Raw genomic sequence first — 22183 nt, 5'->3', positions numbered from 1 at the left:
ACTGAAAAGTGCCAAACTTGGGTTATTGAAACTCGAGTTATTAGTTTGGAATGAGAAACAAAAGTTCTGGAGTCCGTGGGATGATACTGTGCCTACTCACCATTAAAATGCAGAGTAGAATCGAAGCTGTCTCTGTAAAAAATAACTTGAAGGGAGAGATGTCTCTATGATATATGTGTATATATATATATTTATTCTCCCAGGTGAAATTCAAGGTATCTGAACCCTCTCAGGAAGGCAACACGGGCCAGCTCTGCTCCCTTGCTCGCCTGACGCACCAACACACCCGACCTAGACTCTAAATTTATTCAGCCACATTAACTTTTCCCGGTCCTTAAGTCACAAGTGATGAAATCTCATTCATTTATGCAAGCAACTGGAAGATTTATTGTAAATAAAGTTCTGCACATTACACAACTGGCTAAAAATCATAATTAGAGTTGCACTGGGAAACATGTTTTATTTATTCTGACAGTAGTCTGGCTTCAATAATCCCAGCATGATAAATGTCCCTAAAGTTTGCAGAGTTTCAGCAACTAAAGACCTTATCGCAGACGTGGAAGTGGAAACGTCTGACGAGGTTTGATGTGGCTTACGCGAGGTCCCGAGCAGTTCTGTTGCGTAGCATCGTTTTAAATCAGCACCAGGGTCCGAAGAGCTAGCGGGAGCGCCTTCGGTCGTTGTAAATCAAAAGAAATGAATTTTTCCCGCTGCTCTTAAACTTCCAAGAGCTCGGCAGGAACGCTAGGACACGTCGGGGAGAATTAGCGAGGTTCTGGGATAGGCAGAAATGACAGTGGGCTTGCCGAGCCGACAGACCCTCTGGAAGAGGGTCAATGACACCATTAATAGGATGCAGACATTCCCGATCTCTAGCTACTCCGCGCCCTGCCAAGAGTTCTAGTGCTTTCTTTCTTTATAGTTTTAAGTACAATTTCAGGCCCATAAAACATCAGAGAAGACAGAAGCTATTATCCCGGCCATGACAGGAGTCCCTAATGGGACGTGCAAACTCTGCAAATACCTAGAACTAATGATGCTCTGCTTTTACTGTTCCCCATCTGTTCAAGGGTATTTTAAAATGTACCAAATCAGGTTTACCCCCATAATGTTTATTGCTGCTCTGAGACTAATAAATGACTCCGAGCGCAATCAAACATTTATCTGGCTTTGCTCATTCTTGAAGAAGAGAGGAGCCCAGGCCACTTGCTTTTCTTACGGGGCATCCTATAAAGCGTTTTCTCCAGCCCAGCCACGGAACACGATCACTCGGATATTTATGTCAAGACCCTCATCTACCTGTCAAGTTGTTGCAACGCAGCAAAAGAATCAAATCCATTTATTTTCAGAATAAGAGAGAGGTTACGCAGGGAACAGCCCAGAGCCACAACTTCATACTTCACAGGGGTAAAACAAACTTTATTATCCATACGGATGATATGCACTTCCACAACTATTTTAGCCAGTCTCTGCTAAATTTAGATCAGCTAGAATATTTCTAGCCAACGTTATGAAAAACAATTATTTATATTGCTATAAAAAGAACATTCCAGTAACAAAGAGAGGTGGTGCCCACAGCGCTTTGTTGTGAGTCTCAGTAAGAGAATCTGGAAACCTTTCCCAGCTCCCGCTCCGCAGCGCCAGGGAATGGGTTTTCATTTTTTTCAAGGATTATTTTTTCTTCCCCCAACACACACACAAACACACACGTACCTTCGAAGCTTGAAGGAAAAAATAAAGCCTGATTTCCTTACGAAGAGATGCCAGCAATGGCCATCGCGTGGGTTCTCCAGTCACCTGCCGTGGTGGGGCTGATGAACGCTACGGCTGCACATTCAGAAGAACTCAAGTTATCAGAGAACACCCAACCCATCAACTGCTGCCACAGAAATCCTTTTAGTAGAAAAATTTAAATAAAATAGAGACTACTACTTAAGTATTTTAGGAAAGCAAGGATGAAGGAATGACACACTCTTAAGAGGATTAATCATATTCCGCAAATAGGAGAGCGAGTAACCTTCCATTTGTTACCAACCTAAGAAAGTGCCCTTGTCATAAACATATGGAAGCATTAAAAAAAAAGAAAATCCATTATTTTGTAACTTTGAAGCTTGTATCGAGTTACATTTCATCCTTTCAAAACTGGCTCGTTATCTGCCAAGCCTGTTCTGCAGCGTTTGGAGCTTCCATGCCAGCCCAAATGAGCAGTGAATGGAGAAAATTAACCGCCTAAAGAGCTAGAAAGCGGAGCTTGCCCACCGACTTCAGCATACGATACACCAACAAGTACTTTTCATTAATTTATTATTGGCAAACCAACAAATAAGATAGGAAGAGATGAAACTGTGTATCATTCCATCTAAAATTTCGAACAAAGAGCTTGATGGAGGCGCGTGTGCCCTCCCCGTATCGCATCCAAAGGTGCTTTGATTTTCATTATTAGAGGAAAAAAATATCTTTCAGCGAATCTTGAGGTATGGAGTTCATGCTTTACACAGACCTGGTCAAGGATTCATTAGCAAAACAGACATTATATACTGTGTCTAAAGGTTACAGCAGGGTATTTATTTAACAGCAGAATGCAACGGTTTCTCTGAAAAGAGGAGTGCATACATCGAAATCAAACTGACACAGATACAAAACAAAGCCCTTGAAACAGAATACCTGATAAAAGGAGAAACTTTCAATTCATTAATCAGTCTAATTAATTAGAAAAAAAATGGCTTGGAGGAAAGGAAAGTTCAGGAAGTAACAGTATTCTGTGCAGTAAACACGGATTTTTACAAAAAACGACAGTCATCTTAAAATTAATCTCTTGATTTGAAATATTTACTGGCAACAACAATAAAAAACCCATTCCATTTCGACTTGCGTCAGATTATGATGCCGAGTACCTTATTTACAAGCCAAAGGAGAAAACCTTCAAGCCTATGAACAAGTAGCACCCACCTCCTTCCCCGTACGAGAAGAGTTTGGGTGAAGGTGCCTTCATGGAGCCGTGGGAAAGGCAGAGGCCGCGGGGTCCTAACCCAGACCCCCCCGGGTGCTCTCTGCTCCCCAGGGTCAGCCCGGAGCAAGAGCTGCAGAGCTCTTATTGCCAGTGAAGCCAAGACGGTTTTGGCAGTTATAAAAAAGAAAAAATAAATAATCATGCCCCTTTATTTGTAATCAAGCTATCGACATGGCTTTAGTGTTGTGAACTCTGGATGCCCCGGTTAAGGGAGAATTTCTGGCCTGCAGTATTGTGCTGCTGTCTGGGGCGAGTAAGGAAGAGAACTGGGAATTGCAGTGTCATCCAAAATGAAGAACCAACGGAGACCAGAGGTGTGCAGGGATAATTCCTCTTTTAGGAAGGGTTAAAAAAAAGAAGTCACCTTTGAAAATCAAGAATATGCTTTCACGATCCAAGCACCTGAGCTCTCCCAGCTCCCACTGTCCCTTTATTGCTTCTGGAGGTCAGTGTGTTATACAGGTTTTGGTTCTTTTTGTTTGCTAAAAAACAACAAAGCGACATACAATGGGTTTTGGTTGGGTTTTTTGTTTGTTTGTTTTTTTTTGAAGCTGTTCGTAAAAATCACACCTGAACTCTTTTGAACATACCACAGTACTGAGTTACTCCTGAGCTGTCAATGTTTGCCATGTGTAACATCGTTAAAAATATGAAAAGTTGGCAAAATGCACCCACCCACCCCCCCCCCCCCATCAAAAAAGAAAAGAGAAAAAAGAGAAAAGCTTTTTCCAGCTGTAACATCTGTTAAGTCTAACTAGCTGACAAGTGCTCCTGCTGAAACGCGCTTGCCAGAACACTACATGGGAGGAGGAGGGACTTTACGGAGGAGGGAACGCAAGCTCTTTTTCTCTTTCCCTCACCCCCAAAATGCACAATACCATTTGCAAACCACGAAGAAACAACACGGCATCCTGGTAACATGCAACACGAGGCCACTTCAAGGGCCGCCGCGGTCGTGCGTAGTTATCTCTGGGTCATTACCTGCGGGAGTATAACAGGAGCGCACGCTATCCCGGCAAAAGACTCCGGGAAATGAAGGTCCCTTTCCCATTCATCGGTTTCTGTGTTATACACCTGCACGATGCTGGTGACATTGTTCAGATGCCAATTGTACCCTCCTACGATATAAATCTTTTTTTCTAGCAAACAACAGCCAGCTTCCGACTGACCTGCGCGCATCGGGCTCACCGTTGTCCACTGGTCCGTTTCAGGCACGTAATATTCCACAGCCAAAACATCAAAACAACGGTCAACGTGGTCCATGCGGCCGCCCAGGGCGTAAATCCTATTATTTGCACTGACCATGGCGTGCAGAACTCTGGGCTCATTCATTGGGGTTTTAAACTCCCACTGATCCACGGCGGGGTCGTAACAGTGCAGGGCTTTTTTGTCTTCCACCGAAATGCCGTACCCACCTGATATGTACAATTTGTCTCCTACCGTGGCTCCAGCGTGTCCCCACGTCCTGCGTTTCAGGGAGCACACGTAAGTCCACTCGTTATTTTTGGGGCAATACTTCTCTACGGAGGCCAAGCTCCCCGAGCGGTTCCTCCCACCGGTGGCGTACACCATGCCGTGGAGAACGTTGAGTTGGAACTGGATCCTGCTCTCCTGCATGGCCTGGATGCGCAGCCACTGGTTCAGATGGGGATCGTAACGGTAGCAGATATCCACGGCTCCCTCGCCGCTGCGGTACTGCAGGTGCTGCCCTCCTACGATGTAGACAAAGTTGTCGAGCACGGCCACGCAGGAGTGGCTGCTGCCCACCTCCATCTCCGTCAGCTCCTTGAACTGGCGCCCGCTGGCATCCGGCAGGTAGTAGACTTTACAGCTCACCGTGCGGTCGTTGTCGGTGTAGGGAGTGCCACCGAAGGTGATGAGGGACAGGACATCCGAGCGGATGGTGGTCCGAGGGGACTGCATCTCGTGTTGACGGAAGGGCAGGATCTGGTAGTTGAAGGCTTCCAGCAAATACTGGCGGCACAAGACGTCTTCCACCATGATGTCCAAGGTCTGGACACTGTCCACCAGCTCCGAGGACTTCATGAGTGGGAAACGGATGTGGCAGAGCACCTGGCTGGCATTGGCACGGCGCGTCGGGTCATACTGCAGCCAGCGGACGGCAGCACGGAAGAGATCTATTTCACTGCAGCTTTTCAGCTTATTGCTCTGCAAGAAGAAAACAAGGCGCTCCAGAGGCAGGTGGAGGAAATCCTCTTCCTCGGAGATCTGGAGGAAATGCCTAAAAGTGAATGCATCTACCGATTCCTTCAAGGATGCGAGGCTAAAGGTGGTGGCCATCTGCCCGATATTGAGACACGTTTCTACGCTCATGGCAGACTTCAGAAATTCTTCGCAGAGCTCCACAACAGGCACCATCTGGAGGAAGACAGCAGCTCCCAGCACATCCTGAATGCAGTCAAGATCAAGAGTCACTTCAGCGCTGTAGGCAAAGTCTATTATGTGTTTCAGTCCTTTTGCAGACACACCTTTCAGTTCGATCACATCTTGGCTGGCTTCTCTCATCCCACCCGTGAACATGGCCCTGGAGGTCAAAAACACAAACAAAAAAATTCCCCCCCTTTAAATACATGTAAAATGATGTATCACTTCAGAATTTTATTTTTTTCAAACGTACTGATTCTCTAAGAGAGGATGGGGAAGGGGGAGAATAAATCAAGGCTAAATCTCTAAAAGGCAGGAGAAACGAGAGGATGCAATGACTTACATAAAGCTCACATAAACAGTGCACTAAGAAGTGACATTCAGCCATGAAGACCTGGACCACGGGACAAAGCTTCAAGAAGCAGGTAGAGCTACCAGAGCAGGGAGCACAGAACGGTGGACACCAACAAATCCATGACATTCAACAACCAAAGGATGCAACGGGATGTGCACCAGCGGAGACTGGTAACCACACCCTGAAGAGTTTAACTATGCAGGGTTTGGAGCACAAAGAAAGAACGCACTTTGGAAGACACCCATGTTTGGGAGGTCTGTGATTTGGCATGTTTCGTTTGGCGAAGAGGAAGCTGAGGGGGGACCTCATTGCCCTCTACAACTCCCTGAAAGGAGGGTGTAGAGAGGTGGGTGTTGGCCTCTTCTCCCAAGGGAATAATGACAGGACCAGAGGAAATGGTCTGAGGTTGCGGCAGGGGAGGTTTAGATTAGATATCAGGAAGAATTACTTTACTGAGAGAGTGGTCAGGGACTGGAACAGCCTGCCCAGGGAGGTGGTGGAGTCGCCATCCCTGGAGGTATTTAAGAAACATGTAGACATGGCACTTCAGGGCATGCTCTAGTGCCCGAGATTGTTGGTTTGTGTCTGTTTGTGGATGGGTGTTGTGTGTGGGGTTTTTTTTTTGGTTGGTTGGTTGGTTATTTTGGTGGGTTTTTTTGTTTTGTTTTGGGTTTTTTTTTTGTGGTTGGACTCGATGATCTCACAGGTCCCTTCCAACCATGAAGATTCTGTGATTCTGTGATCCCCTGAGCTTGTCTGCAGCACCGCATTTAGGCAAAGATATCAGTTAGCCTGTTATATCATAGGCTACCTACAAAATGGCTTCAGTAATGCAGATGCGACACAGAATCATAGAATTGGCTGGGTTGGAAGGGACCTTTAAGATCATCTAGTCCAACCATCAACCTAACTCTGATAAAAACCATCACTAAACCATGTCTCTAAGCACTATGTCAACCCGGCTTTTAAATACCTCCAGGGATGGTGCCTCAACCACTTCCCTGGGCAGCCCATTCCAACGCTTAATAACCCTTTCCGTGTCAAAATTTTTCCAAATATCCAATCTGAACCTCCCCCGGCGCAACTTGAGGCCACTTCCTCTTGTCCCATCGCCTGTGACTTGGGAGAAGAGACCGACCCCCCCTGGCTACACCCTCCTTTCAGGGAATTGTAGAGAGCGAGAAGGTCTCCCCTCAGCCTCCTTGAACAGCTTTGGTCATGACAACAAAACCTCCCCTCCAAGGTTCATTCCCAACGCCTTAAGAAAACAAGAGTTGCAGCCACTTCAGAAAAATGTCTGTCATGTTGCAGTACGACGGCAGGGGGCTAACAGGCAATTAAAGAAAAAAATAGGAAAAAAAAAATAAAAGATTTTGTTACAGCACAGCTGCAAGCACATCAGTTGACCAGGCCACGCAGAGATTAGGCCCTAGATCACCTCCTTGGGAGGCTTCTAAATTCCACAGGAAGCACATACCACGCCAAGGACTGCGCAGAGACATCTCGTAAAGCGCTCTTCTAGAGCGGTGCTGCTTTTCCCAGCTCCGGGGCCTGTGGGCGTGATGGGGACATAACTGCATATTTGATTGTTTGGTGTTTTTTTTTTTGTTTTTTTTTTTTTGTTTTTTTAATACATTTACATTAAATTTCAGCAGCTTTTATTATATATGGGTAGCTCGGGGGCAAAGGTTTGCGCTCTGTAGTGTTCAACAAGCAGTAGCAGAGCAGTTCTGGGGAAGCCAAAGCCAAAACAGGTTGCTGGAGGAAGGGGGACGTGGAGTTTCACCGTCTGCTGCCGCACACATCACAGCAAGGCCACAGACCGTCCTACAAAAGAGCTTTTCGACTGCTGGCAGCTGCCTGCACATTTGGGGCTGGTTTTTCCACCATCGATAACCTACTGTTTCCCACCAGAAAGGTAAATTCCCTGTGAGGGGCACGGTGTCATTAGAGCCACCCTAAGAAGCTGCAGTGACTCTAAGGTGCAAGTTAGTCCCCAAAAATGCTGAACGGACCCTGCTCTTCTGCATCAACATAGGAATAAAGGAATATCTTGGGAACGCTGTCAAAAGAGAGGAGTTCCAAATTTCCCGTCCAAACCAGGCTAAAAAACTCGCTGCCATCCAGCACAAACCCAAGAAATCCTAAATGACCTAAATAAGGAAATATCTGTATATGAAATCAGCTTTCTGTAACCGAGTGACCAGGAATACTGCTGGCAATTACGTGTCCGTGTAGCAAATGAGAGCACTCTGCTGAAATCCCCTCCATATCCCATGTCACTGAACAGCCCTGATCCCGTGCCCCAGAGGACACGCAGACATATGTGTGCTCCTGCGTTAGCCACACAGAGCCGAACGTGCAGAAGGAAAGAAAAAAAGCATTATTGTTGCCGTGATGAAGACAAATCATCAAATAGAATGCGATTCCTTTGAAAAGTGTTATGGTTCTAAACAGCTGATTATATAAATGCTTCGATTTCACTCTTTTCCCTCCCCCCTTCTGCATAAAAACAGAGTATTTTCAAAAGCTAGATTATTCTGCCATTGTTCCCCAGGACAACCTTCCTTAGCACCACAGAAGTTATAACAAGAAACCTACTCAGCAATTATATTTCGACAGTGAAAACACACTAGCAGTGGCACTGCATACAGCATTTATGAATACAAATAGTGCTATTAGCATTTAGTGGGAGATCAGCTCCATCATTAATTGCATGCCTGTTAGGGAGAGTGATAAGCTTGGAAGGTTTATGTTACCAAAGGGAGAGAGAAGGGAACAGCCTAGAAAATATGTGAGTACACAAGACAGACATCGACGGAGCAGCTCAAGAAATGGGTAAAGGGATCCAGGAGGTACGCCTGGGGACAATGAAGTCCCTGGCTGTCGACTACCTGCTCAGCAAACGCATCTGTGTGGGTCAGGAAGGAACCTACACATCAAGGGACTGCAAACCCCTCCGGACAGCCCTTCTCCACCCTTCACTTGCCACGTCCTGCAGTCTGGAACAACGCTCAGGTCGAGTTCTCTGTTGTTTTGAACCTCCCCTACACCCATTGCCTCCAACGTGTCCCTCGCTTGACTTCCTGGTGCTGCCGGAAAAGATCCCTAACTCAAAAGTCCTTCCAAGTCAGAGAACCATTACAAAGGAGTTTGACAGAGGCAAGATGAATACATACTTTCGCTTAAGCCTGAGTTTTCTGCTCTGCAATTAGCTCATTCTGCATTAATTTGGCTGGGAAAACTCATCTCCATGCTTCAGTTTTCTACCCACACAAGATGGGACGATTCTCCCCTATCTCTCAGGGCGGGGTCTGGGGAATTGGCACACAAAATGCTTCGTACTCTTCAGCCTGTGCTGGAGACAGATTCCTGGTATTTAAAGATAACACGAGTGTATTTACAATGGGCACCATCAATGGGATGACTCACTGCAGAGCCCTCGCTGCCTCTTCACAATCAGCTCGAGTAGCTCCAGGGCAGAAGCCTGTTTCCTTCAGAGCACAGAGGTGGGTTCAAGACCTGGGCTTGAACTTGCCTCTTGGCCCAGCAGCCATAGTGGAACAAACCTCATCCGTGCACAGAGGGACTGCCTTCCCAGCCTCTAGATTCCTGCAGGTAGCCCCACCGGCATCCGTGGGGCAAACCATCCCTCCGGAGGGCTGTGCCTGGGTGTGATTTTGGCATGTGGTGGGAGGGTTGGGGTGAGGAGGTAGGTCTGGGAAACAGAAAAACCAATGGGAAAGGTTAAAAAAAATAATGCCTGCTTCCCTATCGGATTCTCACCTGAAATAGTCACTGCAGGCAGCCAAGACAACTTTATGAACCTGAAACACTTCATTATTTATAGTGAGGATGACATCAAGCAGCTGAGCCTGAGCTCGGAGCGAGGCCAGTCCCTGCAGTAGAGTGGTGCTGTGGCCAGGAGCAGAGAACGTGCATTTCAGGGTGCTGTTCTTGTCAGCCATGCTAAAAACAGAACAAGAGAGACAGGCTGGTTTTAAATTAAAACAATATGTGGTATTACCTACAAAGCATGCTGGGGAAGATACTGTAACATGAAGCAGTTTGAACGCGAATTCCCAGCTCGACAGCCACACAGAACATCATGACATCAGTACCTCACTTGTATTCCCTTCTCCCAACGCAAAAGAGACTTCCAAATTTTTAAATTATACTTTCGCACCACCAACAGCCCATCGCGCTGCAGCACACACGGGCTTCAGAGACCATCCAAACACCAGCTAACGGGGCCAACGTCTCCAACGAACGTTGGTGTCCCCACACAACAACTACCCCCGAGTCAACCCTGACCTTGACTTCAACCACAAGACTGAGTCACACTCTCTTATTCTTCTCACCACCTATCCCGAGTGCAGCTGTGAGATACTCCGGACCGGCCAAGGACGGCCCTGCTCGCCCCGTTTGATCCTTTCCTTATGCCCGACCCTCATGAGAAGAGCAAAAGCAAAAAATATTACATAGCGCTGGCCGCTCTAAATAACGTCAACTGTTTGAACTGTGCTGTAAACACTCCCCTCCCAGTTTAAATATTTCTTTGGTTTTCCCAGTGCCTCTCGCACGTGTTCCCCAGCGCAGAGAGCATCAGTCTTGCATTCACTTGGCCTCAGATGCACTTGTCAGTGAGACGGCCGCATGCGGAGGTGAACATCAGCGGTATCTCACCACCAGTGGAAAAGACTATTAGCCGCTCTGTGCTCCTCCCAAAATAACTACAATTGTGCTGCAGATTTCCTGAGCCAACACGCCCTGCCCTCCAAACGGGATCCACTCAGGTCAACGGAAGCGTGAAATCCTAAATTCATTTGGAAATTTAATCCAACCCTGAACTACTTTTCAGGATCAAGATGCGAGTCCTTCTGGGAAGAAAACACTCACCAGGAGCAGGCCTCAAGTTGCTCCAGGGGAGGTTCAGATTGGATATTAGGAAAAATGTTTACACAGAAAGGGTCATTAAGCATTGGAATGGGCTGCCCAGGGAAGTGGCTGAGGCACCATCCCTGGAGGGATTTAAAAGCCAGGTTGACATAGTGCTTAGAGACACGGTTTAGTGATGGCTTTTATCAGAGTTAGGCTGATGGTTGGACTAGATGATCTTAAAGGTCCCTTCCAACCCAGGCAATTCTATGATTCTGTGGCCAGTATCGAGGACGGGGTTTATGTTTTCAGAGGTATCCTGCTACTTGGTCTCTGCATTTTAAGAAATATTTTATGGAAGTGTGATATAAAAAATCCCAAGCAGATCATACAGAGTGTGGAAAGCTGCATTACCTGCTCCCAAGCGCTTAGTACTGTGTTTAAAGGGTATTATTATTATTATTATTTAGGTAGAATAGCAACAAAGCCAAAAAAATAGTACAGAAACTAGGTCCCGGTGTGCTGGGGGCTGTATAATCCCATCCTTTGCTAACAACTGTCCCTAAGCATTCACTACCTAAACAACAACAAAAGCCACACACAATGGACGAAACAAGTCAGCAAGGTCAGAGAAGAGTCAGGGAGATGGGATAACAAAAAAAGGGGATGTAAACAATCCTGGAACAATAAGGAACAATGGACAGGACTTGCTACTTGCCCAACTTATCGCATTGCAATTTCCTGCAGGCTTTTACAGCAGAGGCGAGGGAGGGGAAATCTGTGATGTTCATCAGAGCGCGGCGAGGGCAGCCGCCTCCTGCAAGGAGCTCTGGAGCTCTTTGGGATGCTGCAGGATGCAGATTGCAAATCTTTGCAGCCTGTTTCAAAACTCCTCAGGTTTGGGAACGCGCCCCCAAATTCATACGTGTTCCTACTGGGATGAGTGATACCGGTCAGCTGGGCTTCCTGCCCCACAGATCTGAAATTCCTACCTTAGAGTCAAAGCACACTAAAAAGTCTTAGTTCAGAGAGCGGAGTCCAGCTACAACATCCTTCCTACAATAACAAGGATTAGCAAAAAGTCACTTGCTGACAAGACCTTTATCCATTACTCCATGAGCCAAGAAACGTTTATCCACTCCAGCTCTTCCCATGGTGAAAGGGGAAGGAGATTGGAGGGAGAGAGTGCATGAATATTCATCACGTCAAACTCATTTTACTCTCCTCTCTGGAACAATGGCTTGGATTCACTGGAGGAAACATCGAGCACAGGCAAGGAAACGATCTCGCCTCTGAACACGGCTATCGTTCACCCAGCAAACCCATTTTGCTTCACACTGGACAGGTGAAACACACAGAGACCTCCAGCGGCTCATCTGGGAGATGGGAACTCCCGAGTCTGCCATAACTTCATTAGACTCGATCTCCTGCCGGATTCTTCTCATGGGAATTTTCTTCAGTGTTTTGGGTTTTGGGTTTTGTTGAGGTTTTTTTTTGTTTGTTTGTTTGGGTTTTTTTGTTTTTTTTTCTCTTTTCATACCAATTTTAAATATTCCTTTTCCCAGCCTAAGGGCTTATCCATCTAGGATCGCTTTCACTATATCCACAACGCTCCCAGTGCGGGCGCCTCTTCAAACAACAAGCTTTACCTGAGCAAACATTCCTCCTCTTTTCCTTTTTTCTCAATTAACTTTTAGAGGCACTGTTAAGAACCAGCCTGTAAGTTTAAAATAGATGGAAGACTAAATCTGGGCAGGTAGATGTTTCTGTGCTGGAAATAAATGTGTTTGCACATGCGATTCATTTCAGGAGGTAATTGTGAACTTACTCCTGAAAAACTCCCTGTACTAGTTCCATTGTCTACTTACAGGTATGGAATAAAAGGATCCAATGATTACACAATCCTCCGGGGGGGAAAAAAAGACAAAACAGACCCAAACAGTAAGAGAAACACTGATAACATCCAGTTTAGAAGAAACACATAAGCTGGAAGCAAAATAAAAGCCACACAAAGCATGAGAAATTAAATAAGAGACTTTAGGAAAAAAAAAAAAAAAAAAAACAAAAGCAGGGAGAAACCAGCACCAAATGCTGCTTGCAGGGCTGGGGGTAAAAAGGGATTTGCAATAAAAGCAGGTTTGGCTCAGAGCTGGCTGCCGTAGCACGGGCACGTCCTTGCCTTCCGCCGCATCAGGAGGAGAGGAAGAGGAGAGGCAGCGGCTGGATGTCAGGAAGGCACAAAAGGAAGCCTTGAACATCTGAAAGTGCCTTTGTGAGGCCATCCCTATATCTCACGGGGGATCTGAATATGCCGTGTACTTGTTGCTTAACAATTTGTTACAGAAGAAACAGCCTCGCGGACAAACTTGGGAAGAGTTGCGTCTACTCCTCAGCAGTTCAGAACGTGCCTTCAAGATAAAAGCCTTTCATCACACAATGGTGAGAAAGTGTTTATTCCGCTCCTTCCCCCTTCCCTTTCTGATGGATGCAGGGCTGGAGAGCTTCTGGAATTTTCTTCTTTTTTTTCCCCCTCTTTGTTTTCAAAAGGAACGGCACTGAGGGATGTCCTTCCCCTGTCGCAGAGCTTTGCAGAGGTCTCTGTGGCCAGAGCATCCTTCAGCAGGGACCGAGCACGTTAGCCCAGAGCAGGGTCAAGTGTGCCCGGCTGCACCCACTCAAATTTATCCTTTGAAAAAAAAATGTAAAGCATAAAAAAAAAATAAAATCACATTCACATCAAGCAGCACTTCCACAGCACATCCCACAGTGACCTGCAAGGGGATCTGACAATGTTTACACGATCAGGGCCTCTAAAATGAATATATTGGTATAATGGTGACTTTAGAGGAACAGAAATCCCACTTTCCATATGGAAATGGTTGGAGCGGTGAAAGGCATCTTTATATTCATGTGACTGTGTTCACAGCACGAATGGTGGGGGCAGCTGGAATTCAATAGACACGTTGATGCAGAAGAGGGATCCGTTTTGGGCAGCAGCCTCAAAGACTCCGATAACATCACTGGTACCCGATTTTCAAAACAGGACTGCCAGGGAACAAGTAATGGGATTGAGGATTTGTCTCCAAGCCGCTGTTCGGAAGCCAGATTGCTTTCAATCCTCTCCAGTCACTGCAGGACAGAGTTCACCATGGTTTATGCGACCATAGCATGGGCGAAAATCAACCCAAAACCATGCAAACGCTTGTGAAAACGTTACAGCAAGGGTTAAGGGAGCAGTTCCAGGCAGACAGCGGGCAGGGAAGGCAAACAACCCAGAAATTCTCCTCCTGCACCTATTGCAGGAGCTCGGCCACGTGCTCATCCTTGCCCCGAGCAGGCTGACCACATCCTTAGCCCACACCTTTCCGAGCAAGGACTGCTTGAGTTTTTTGACCAGAAACAGATGCGGCAAGGAGGCATCTGGACGCCCAAGAGGCCTCTAAAGCTGACAGCCTGAGAGATATTTCAGGGCCATTCTTCAAGAATCAGTTCAGATAAGGCACAAAGAACATCCCGAAGAACAAGCGTCCCCTGTCTCTGCCTCCTCGATTCTCCACAACGTCACGTGTAATCCAAGATGCGTTTCAGGCTAATGAATCATTTTTACCAAATCTGTACTGATGATTAAAAACATCAAAGCTGGAATTAAAGGCTTACCAAGCATGAGTTCATATTTCAGCATGTTTGCAACTACTGCACAAGCACAAATGGAGAGAATTAAACCCGGCCAGATTATAACGTTTCAGTGATTGAATTAAATAAGAAAAATCTTTTGCTACACAACTGCCTGTCATCTTCCTCCTCTTCTTTCCTAACATGGTCCTCCTCCCAAGGAGGGATAGTTCAGCGCTAGCAAGGCTCCCTCTGCATCCCAGTTCAGCATCCTTGCTAATATCCACCCACGTTTTCCCACTCTCTGGGCAGGTGGTGCTCGGTAATTTTTCATACCGGAGAAACTCGAGGGGTGTTGGCAAGATTTCTAAGCAGGGCAAACTTCCAAGAGCCAGATTCTCCAGCAAACACAAGCTCTAAAGGTAGGAGCCCGCAGGGCATGGCTGGGGTACAGGAGAGGAGGGAGGAAAGGCAGCAGAGAGAGTGTGTGTGTGTTCGCATGCATCGAGTACGTGGTGCCACGGCTTTTCTGCGGATAAACAAAAGACCTGGGATTGCAAAATAGCCAGCGAGGCACCTTCTGAGCACTGAAGCCTGCGAGAAATTTATGGCGAGAGCAGCAGAACTAACATAAAGCTGAACAGTAACTTTATTTAGAACGTAGGGTATGAATATTAAGGACCTTTGAAAGGCAGCATTATAGATATTTTAATAATGCAAATCATTTAATGCCTTTAGTTTCGTGCCTAAGTAAAAAACACATTCAGATTCTGATTTTTAAACTACAATTAAGACACTTAAAATCAAAACAAAAGTCAAACTCCCTCAGATAAGTCACTGGTAGCCATGGTTACCATAATATTTCAGATCCTGAGGCTTTATATCACATGCCCAAATGATGAAAATGAGTTTTCAGCACCTCACACACACAAATGTTACATTAGGGCAAAAAGGCTAAACCCTTTACTGCAGATTTGCTGTTTCTCAGACTCTTGTCGGGACTTTCGGACAACGCTCCCGTGGCCTTTGCACCCCCCTATGAAAAGGCATCGAGGGGTTTCCTTGAAGTTTGGGTGCAAGATTAGATGCTGCCAGGCGATGAGACTTAAAAATACCTGCCCTGTTAACCTACTTACGCTCCCAGCAGCAAGACCGTCACCAGCACCCCATCAGAAACATCATCTACCACCGCTTCCCTGTCCAAATTAGCACCAACAATAAGCACTTAATGATCAGCAACTAATTAAATAATAACACATCAAACAAAGGGGAGGTTTTCCAGAGAAAAATAATCATCCTCAGGAAAGATAAGCGAGCAAAATGATTTAATCAATTTCTTTGTTCCCTTTTCTACCTCCTTCCCTTAATTTCTCCGGTTTCTCTCCTCTGCCTCCACTCATTTCCCTCTCCCGACACCCTCTCCTGCATCAAAGGCAACAAATACAAGCAGAAAGCCTGAAACTACTATCTCTATTTAGAAATGACTCGCAATTTGCAGTGCTCAAGTAAAGAGATTATAAATCGCTCTGAGTTTTAGAAGGAGTAATACTTTGTGAGAAAAAGAATGGTCTTCTGTAAAATGCCTGAAGGTGAATGGTGAAGTTTGAAAAGTCTCTCTTCGGTCTTTTACACTTCAAAATTTAAGGAAAGTTAACATTTGGCCAAGGGAGAACAAGTAACATTCACTATTTTAAAACAGAACAAAGCCCAACAAACCAAGCTTTTTTAAATTTGTATTACAGGGACCCAAGAGGCTCGTGCCTCTCACAAAGAGCAAACTGAGGTCTCAAAAGATGGACTGGGCGCTGCTGGGACGGGACTGGGCACCGCTGGGCTCCCACGCTCTCCACTGCCGGACAACCCACGCCTGATTCAGCCTCGCAGTTAGTGAAAACAGCAATTAAAGACATATTTCACAGAAGCCAGGAGGTACCTTAATGTTTCAATTTTTAAATGCTTTCTGAACCAGGCCCTACTGATCCCCTTATTTGCTTATCCGCATCCTACTCCTCCCGAGCTGGAACCCAAAGGTAAGGCAGCAAATTGAAGCAAAAGGCTTTTCAATCATTATTATATTGTTTTAATATTATTTTTTCTCCCCTGAGAAGTCCCAGACACATTTCCAAATCTCTGTTTTTCTTTCTTTCCCCCCCCCCCAGAGCTGGACTCACACAGGGCCCAGCAGACACACACACACACACACACAAATACATTCTGCTCCCAGGCTTCAATCGGTAGGTTGTTCGCAAGCCAAAGGAGGTGGGATTTTGGTTTCTGCTAAAAGCACTAATAAAACTGGATGTCTGTCAAAAAGCTGGCTGGCCTGGTAAAACAGAGCATTGGAGCACGGAACAAGAAAAAAAAAAAAGCGGAGGGTGAAATATCTGAACACATTAAACTCTGTGCCACCTCATGGAGTTTCAACGTGAGGGACTGGGCAGTACGTGCTGTACCCAGGACAAATTGGGGGGGGACGGAGAAAAAGAAAGAACAAGATTCTTAAAAATGTTTCTGTCACAGAGCCAGAGACATCTTTATGCTGGTGCAGGGACAAATGCAAAAAGCACTTTGGTCCTCTTCATTCAGCGACCAAAGTGGCCAATGCAACTCTCAGGTGAGGGCTCCGGGAGCCCAAATTTGCCCACTGGTAGCACTGGGGTCATGAAGGGGCACAAAACATCAGGCTGAGAAGACCATTTAGCAGGATCTGCCATTTCTTTTCTCTCTGTCTATATCCAGAGCTAGCACAGAGGATCTTGTTCTGTATGAGGATTTTCCTGGGGCACCCTCAGTCCTGCCCCAAACCCCCTCCGGCAGCAGTGACACACATTTACCCATCGCTACCACCACTTTGCTGTTCCACCATCCCAACCTGTGTTTTTCCAGTGACCGAGAACAAGAAGATACTACTACCCCACCCCCCAAATTCTACCGTGATTATATTCTTGTCAGCCCCAAACCTAATCCCGCTGAGCCAAGAACAAACTGAGCAAATATAAAAATCACTCTGAGCATATAAATTACTCCGGCAGCCACAGGCAGTATCACAGCAATGAAGAAATCAGCTGCCCTCCCCTGCTCCCGAGCTCTGCCGGCCACACAAGGACCCCCAGAAGGATGGTGGATTTTACACCACGTAAAATTTGCCTGTGTATCCACGGTACATGGCTAAATACAGCTCTTCATACACTCGATACTCCTGCTGACAGCGCTGCCTTAAACAGTTCCACATTTCCCCCCACCATATGCCCTCACGGTCAAACCCTGCCAACCCCTGGCTCTAGAAAAAAGGAAAAACTCCAGCGATGCCAGATCAAAAAAAAATAATAATAAATAAAGTATGCAAAAAGCAGAACCATCCTTTTACAACACACCAGCGTGGTGGTTTTTAGCAGCCAGAAGCCACAGCGGGTATTTTCTGCGCCCGCCATCCCCTGCACACCTCTCCCGGCAGAACCCGTGGCAGAGCCGCTGTGCAAAGGCCGAGAGGCACCTAGTGGTGTCGGGAAGCACAGCAGAGCCACCAAGGCCACCCCAAAAGTGACACCCAGCCCAGCCCGAAGCAATCCTTGGCTGCTGGCCTTCTAGATACCACCCCGCTCTTCCCTCCACCCCTACTCTTCCATCCAACCCACTCCAGCACCGCGTTTTCGCCTTCGGAAATGGAGCAAAGCTGATCCGTGACACAGCTACGGCCGCCTTCATCCAAAGATCCATTGGGATCTGTCTCAACTTCCCGGCTCGTCACAGCTCAGCAATGGCTGGGTGGCGTTCCCGCTGGGGACAGCCCGTTTCAGCTCTGCCACCAGCTCCCAGCAGGGCAGCAAGTTCCCCCCACCAAACAAATCCCTCTGCGACCTTCTCCCACACAACCATACCGGGCTCTTCGCTCCACGCCTCGGCAAAAACTTAGAAAAACTTCAATTTCAGACTACGAGGTCCTCGGAGCAGCGTTTGTCTCGGCCTGTTTCTGCGGCATCCGATTGCATCCTCTGGGCAGTGTTGCAATAAAAATGACAGGAGTAGTTACACGCGGAGTAGGCTGTACAGCGTGCAGTGACCCGCAGCACATCTCTCCTCTCCCTGTGCCTCCACCCTCCCCACTGCTGCCTCGGAGCAGCGAGGCATCTCAGGCAAAACAACATAAAACGATGAAAAGAGCAGACAACAGGAGGAAAACCCACCATCCCTTTAATGCAAACTGAAAAAAAAAAATCATGTTTTCCAGCAGATGCGAACAGCTGCCACAGCGCTTGGCATTGTAACACCGATTCCAATTCAGTTCCAGGCTCAAAGCCTCTTACGCTGCTCGTAGCCCGCTTCCCTCGTTACCTAAATCCTCCGCACTTACCTCCTGACAGGCTTCTGCCCATCTTAAACATCCCATTTTGTTTCCCAGCTCCATGGGCAGCTCAATTAGGCTTTGTGCCACCCTCATTGCATCACCTGAACAGATTCACCCAAGACCCCCAGAAATGCAACAGCTTTTCCTAAAAAAAATTGATTTCTGTGCAAGTTCAGCATTTATCTCCTGTATAAATGAAAAACTGGGAAAGATGCCTTAGCCATCATCCCCGTGATGCAACGCTCTTCCTTACAAAGCAGTTAATGCTACACAACACTTGAAGGTAAGACAGGAACCTTTGAAGAATCACTAAAGTTTACTTTTGGTCTTAATAAAACCTCCAGCTCAGAAGTCTCCCAACGTTAGAGAAGAAAGCAGCAGTTATTTTTACAGTGATTCAATTAGAGTGTAAACATTTACACCACGTCTACCAGATCTAACAACTAAATCTGTTTCAAAATTGCCATGTGGCAGAGTACGGAACATAGAAACCACACAAAACTAAACTTTGAGCAGTTTCAAAAGGGAAAAAAAAAACCCAAGGTCTAATTGAAGACTGAAGCTATCTAAGATTACAGGAACACAAAAGTAAGGCAGACTCCCAGCCCTCATCATTATGTTCCCCCGACGCGGTTTTACTCCATCCTCCCGTAGATTTGCTCTCTCTCCCACCACTTTCTTCAGAAGGAATAAGGTTAGGGGAGTTCAGGTTGACTTTCTCTTCATGTGAACCCAGACTTAATTACTTTTAGATAAGGAAGACCTGCAGGTCTTCCTCACCCATTCCTTCTGGTTTTGACAGGTGGGACCACTTTCAGCAAACACACCAGCGTGTAACGGTATTAAGGAGGTTTTTGGAAAGTTGTTTCTACAACCTGGCTGCCTTCCTGTCTTCAAGGGATTATTCCCAATTTGAGAGACACGCAGCTCCCCTCAACAGCTTGTCTGGACAACCCGATTAATTCCTGCTTCAAGGCCTGAATGGTAACAACCTCTCCAACATCTGAAAAGATGTTTTTCCTAGATCTTTGTCACCCTACCTCACCAACACTGCAGCAGAGTTCACAGGCCTCATTGTCTGAGGCACAGAGAGTTTCTCGTACCGAGGGTACCGATGGATTTCACCGTTTCCTCTGTACTTACTCGCTCACCAGTCTCAAAGCGTATCTTCAGGAGTGTGAATTATGTAGCCTGAAACTCTCCCTCCACATGACACCGAGAGCTGGGAGTAAAATATGAAACCCATTTGTAACTCATGAAATCCTATCCATAGAGGAAGAAAGAAAAGGAGGGGGGAAAAAAAAAAAAAAGCAAGTTTATTTCAAACTAGATTTGGGCCGTTTGCTTTTCAATGCACAGCAACGGCCTTATCTCATGCCATCAGTGTGTTGAAAGCCTTTTGTCCATACCATCTGGCACAGCGTGTTCCTTATCAAATGAAAGCACAGGATCCCCAGCAGACAAGTTAATTTTCTCGCTTTGGGGAAGCCAGCACACTTACGGGTACCCAGCATCAGCCACGCGGTAGCAATTCCAAAGATGGAAATTCTGTCCGTGCTGTTTGAGTAACAGTGCACCACCGAAATGGCATGTGTGTAACAGCAAGAGAGGACTTTGTCCTTTTGCCTTAGAGAGTAAATACTCAGTAAGTGCAAGAAAGTCGCAAGTGGAAGAACCTAACAAGGAATCCTTGTTGATAGGGAATGCCCTTGAAATTCTCCTCTCACTCTATAGAGACCATGAGGCACGTCCAACATCCCACACCAGGTTTCTCCCCTGTGTTCTCCCATAAATCCATCCTTTAAAACAGAAGACTAAACGACCAACAAGAAGCAGTATCCAAATCTCAACGAGCTTTACTTTAAAATTAACAAAGAAAATAAACACGCGGCGATAGGGAACACGATGGAGCTACAGCTCAGGGAACAAAACTGCTGCGGCTCCAGTCGGGGTGATTTATCATGGCCCTGAAACAAATTACTTCCATTTCTCACTGCTACACACCCAGCACCGAGAAACTCCCAAGCGGGGAGCGAGCGGCCCTACCAAAACCCGTGTGAAAGAAGTGCTGCTGCTCCTGTTCTGAGAGGGAAGAAAAAAAAGGAGGTGCAGAGAGATAAAACGAAAAGCCCCAGGCAGTGCAGCATATAGTTTACACAGGCGGTCATTAGAAAAAAAAGAATATATATATATAAGGTGAGAATTCAGACAGGCTTCTCCAGCACTGAACAATGGCTGTAAGAGCTTCGCCCTCCATGGCGTGACACAGAGGGTGGTTATTTCAGGAGAGAGTTAAGTTGAGGATAAACGATGCTTTGAAGCAAAGTGACAGGTTGACAGCGTAACATCCCAGAGACAGACAACACAACTTTCTGAACACTGTCCAACACAGCAACTTTTGGATGAGGACAGACAGAAAAGCCCTGGGAACAAAAAACTCCTCCAGGAAAAGGTGCCAGCACCAACCACCCACCCTCCAGACCACCCTCCCGAGACCCACCACTGGCTCCGTGCTGCCTTCGAAAGGCTGAGGGACTCCATAGGGATCGGTGACCCAGGGAGGGGTCTACAGCCTGGGGGAACACAGCCCAACAGAATGGGCCTGAAACACCAAAAACTCGGTATCTCTGTAAAACTGGTGGCTCTATAAACCCACAAAGCTCTACAAACCCCACCCAAGCAGGGTCCAGATGTGATTGATTATATGCTCTATTTTAGAGCCTCCCTCAAACCTCTACCTTCCTCCTCATAAACTCCACCTGGGAAAGCGTTATTATTAATTATTAGCATTCTCTTTCAGAGAACCCTCAGCTGCCAGGCCCTGCCCAGGAAACACACACACCCCCACTCCCCCCTTCAGGACACCGGGCCGGGCTCTCCGCCTCTCCGGGACCCCCGGGGAGCGGCAACGCCAAAAATCAAAAGGAAAATAAATGAATACACGGGTGCTTTTGGGCGCCGGAGGAAGACGGTGAAGCTCCGCGGCCGCCGGGCCCGGCCGCCCCCGCCCGCCGCCGCGGCCCAGCCGGGCCGGGCCCCCCCCCCGCTCCCGGCCCTGCCCGGACCCCCCGGCCTAGGCCGCGCCCGGGCCCCGCTCACCTGCTCGGCCGCTCCGCGGCGAACTCGGCCCCGCCGGACTCCGCCATCTTCGCTGCGCCGCCGCCGGGCCCCGAGCTGGGAGGCGGCGGGAGCCGCCGCGTTAAAGGCGCAGGAGCGAGCGGGGCCCCGCGGCGGGAACCGGGGAGCCGCGCTGCTCCCGCCGGGCCTGGCGCCGCCCCGCCGCCACCGGCGCCTGTCACCGCCCCGCGGGTGTGGGGGCCCGGGGGGGCTGTCACCGCCTCACGGCCGCGGGGTCCCGTGGCGCGGTCACCTCCCCACGGCTGAGGTGGCCCAGGGGTCTGTCCCCCTTCTCATGGCTGAGGGGTCCCAGGGGATGTCACTGCCCCGTGGCTGAGGGGACCCGGGGTCTGTCAGCTCCCTACGGCTGAGGGGGCACAGGGGTATCTGTCACTGCTCCCTGGCTGAGAGCACCTGGGGGTGTGTCCCCATCCCTCAGCTGAGGGGACCAGGTGTCTCTCACCCTCCTCATGGCTGAGGG

At 47.5% G+C, this 22183-nt stretch overlaps 1 protein-coding gene across 1 annotated transcript; it reads right to left on the bottom strand.

Moving 5' to 3' along the window:
* Nucleotides 1-2294: 2294 nt before the first annotated feature.
* Nucleotides 2295-21863, bottom strand: KLHL26 (kelch like family member 26). Its single transcript, XM_074163834.1, has 3 exons — nt 21685-21863; nt 9537-9719; nt 2295-5555 (listed from the first exon to the last, which is right to left on the bottom strand). The coding sequence occupies exons 1-3, from the start codon at nt 21729-21731 to the stop codon at nt 3974-3976; spliced, it is 1812 nt and encodes a 603-aa protein (XP_074019935.1). The 5' UTR covers nt 21732-21863; the 3' UTR covers nt 2295-3973.
* Between the last annotated feature and the right edge of the window lie 320 nt (nt 21864-22183).

The sequence above is a fragment of the Numenius arquata genome, chromosome 25 (assembly GCF_964106895.1).
Source record: "Numenius arquata chromosome 25, bNumArq3.hap1.1, whole genome shotgun sequence".
In the NCBI taxonomy this organism is placed as follows: Eukaryota; Metazoa; Chordata; class Aves; order Charadriiformes; family Scolopacidae; genus Numenius; species Numenius arquata.
Note: the sequence above shows the minus strand (reverse complement) of the source record. Positions and strands in the feature narration are given on the sequence as shown.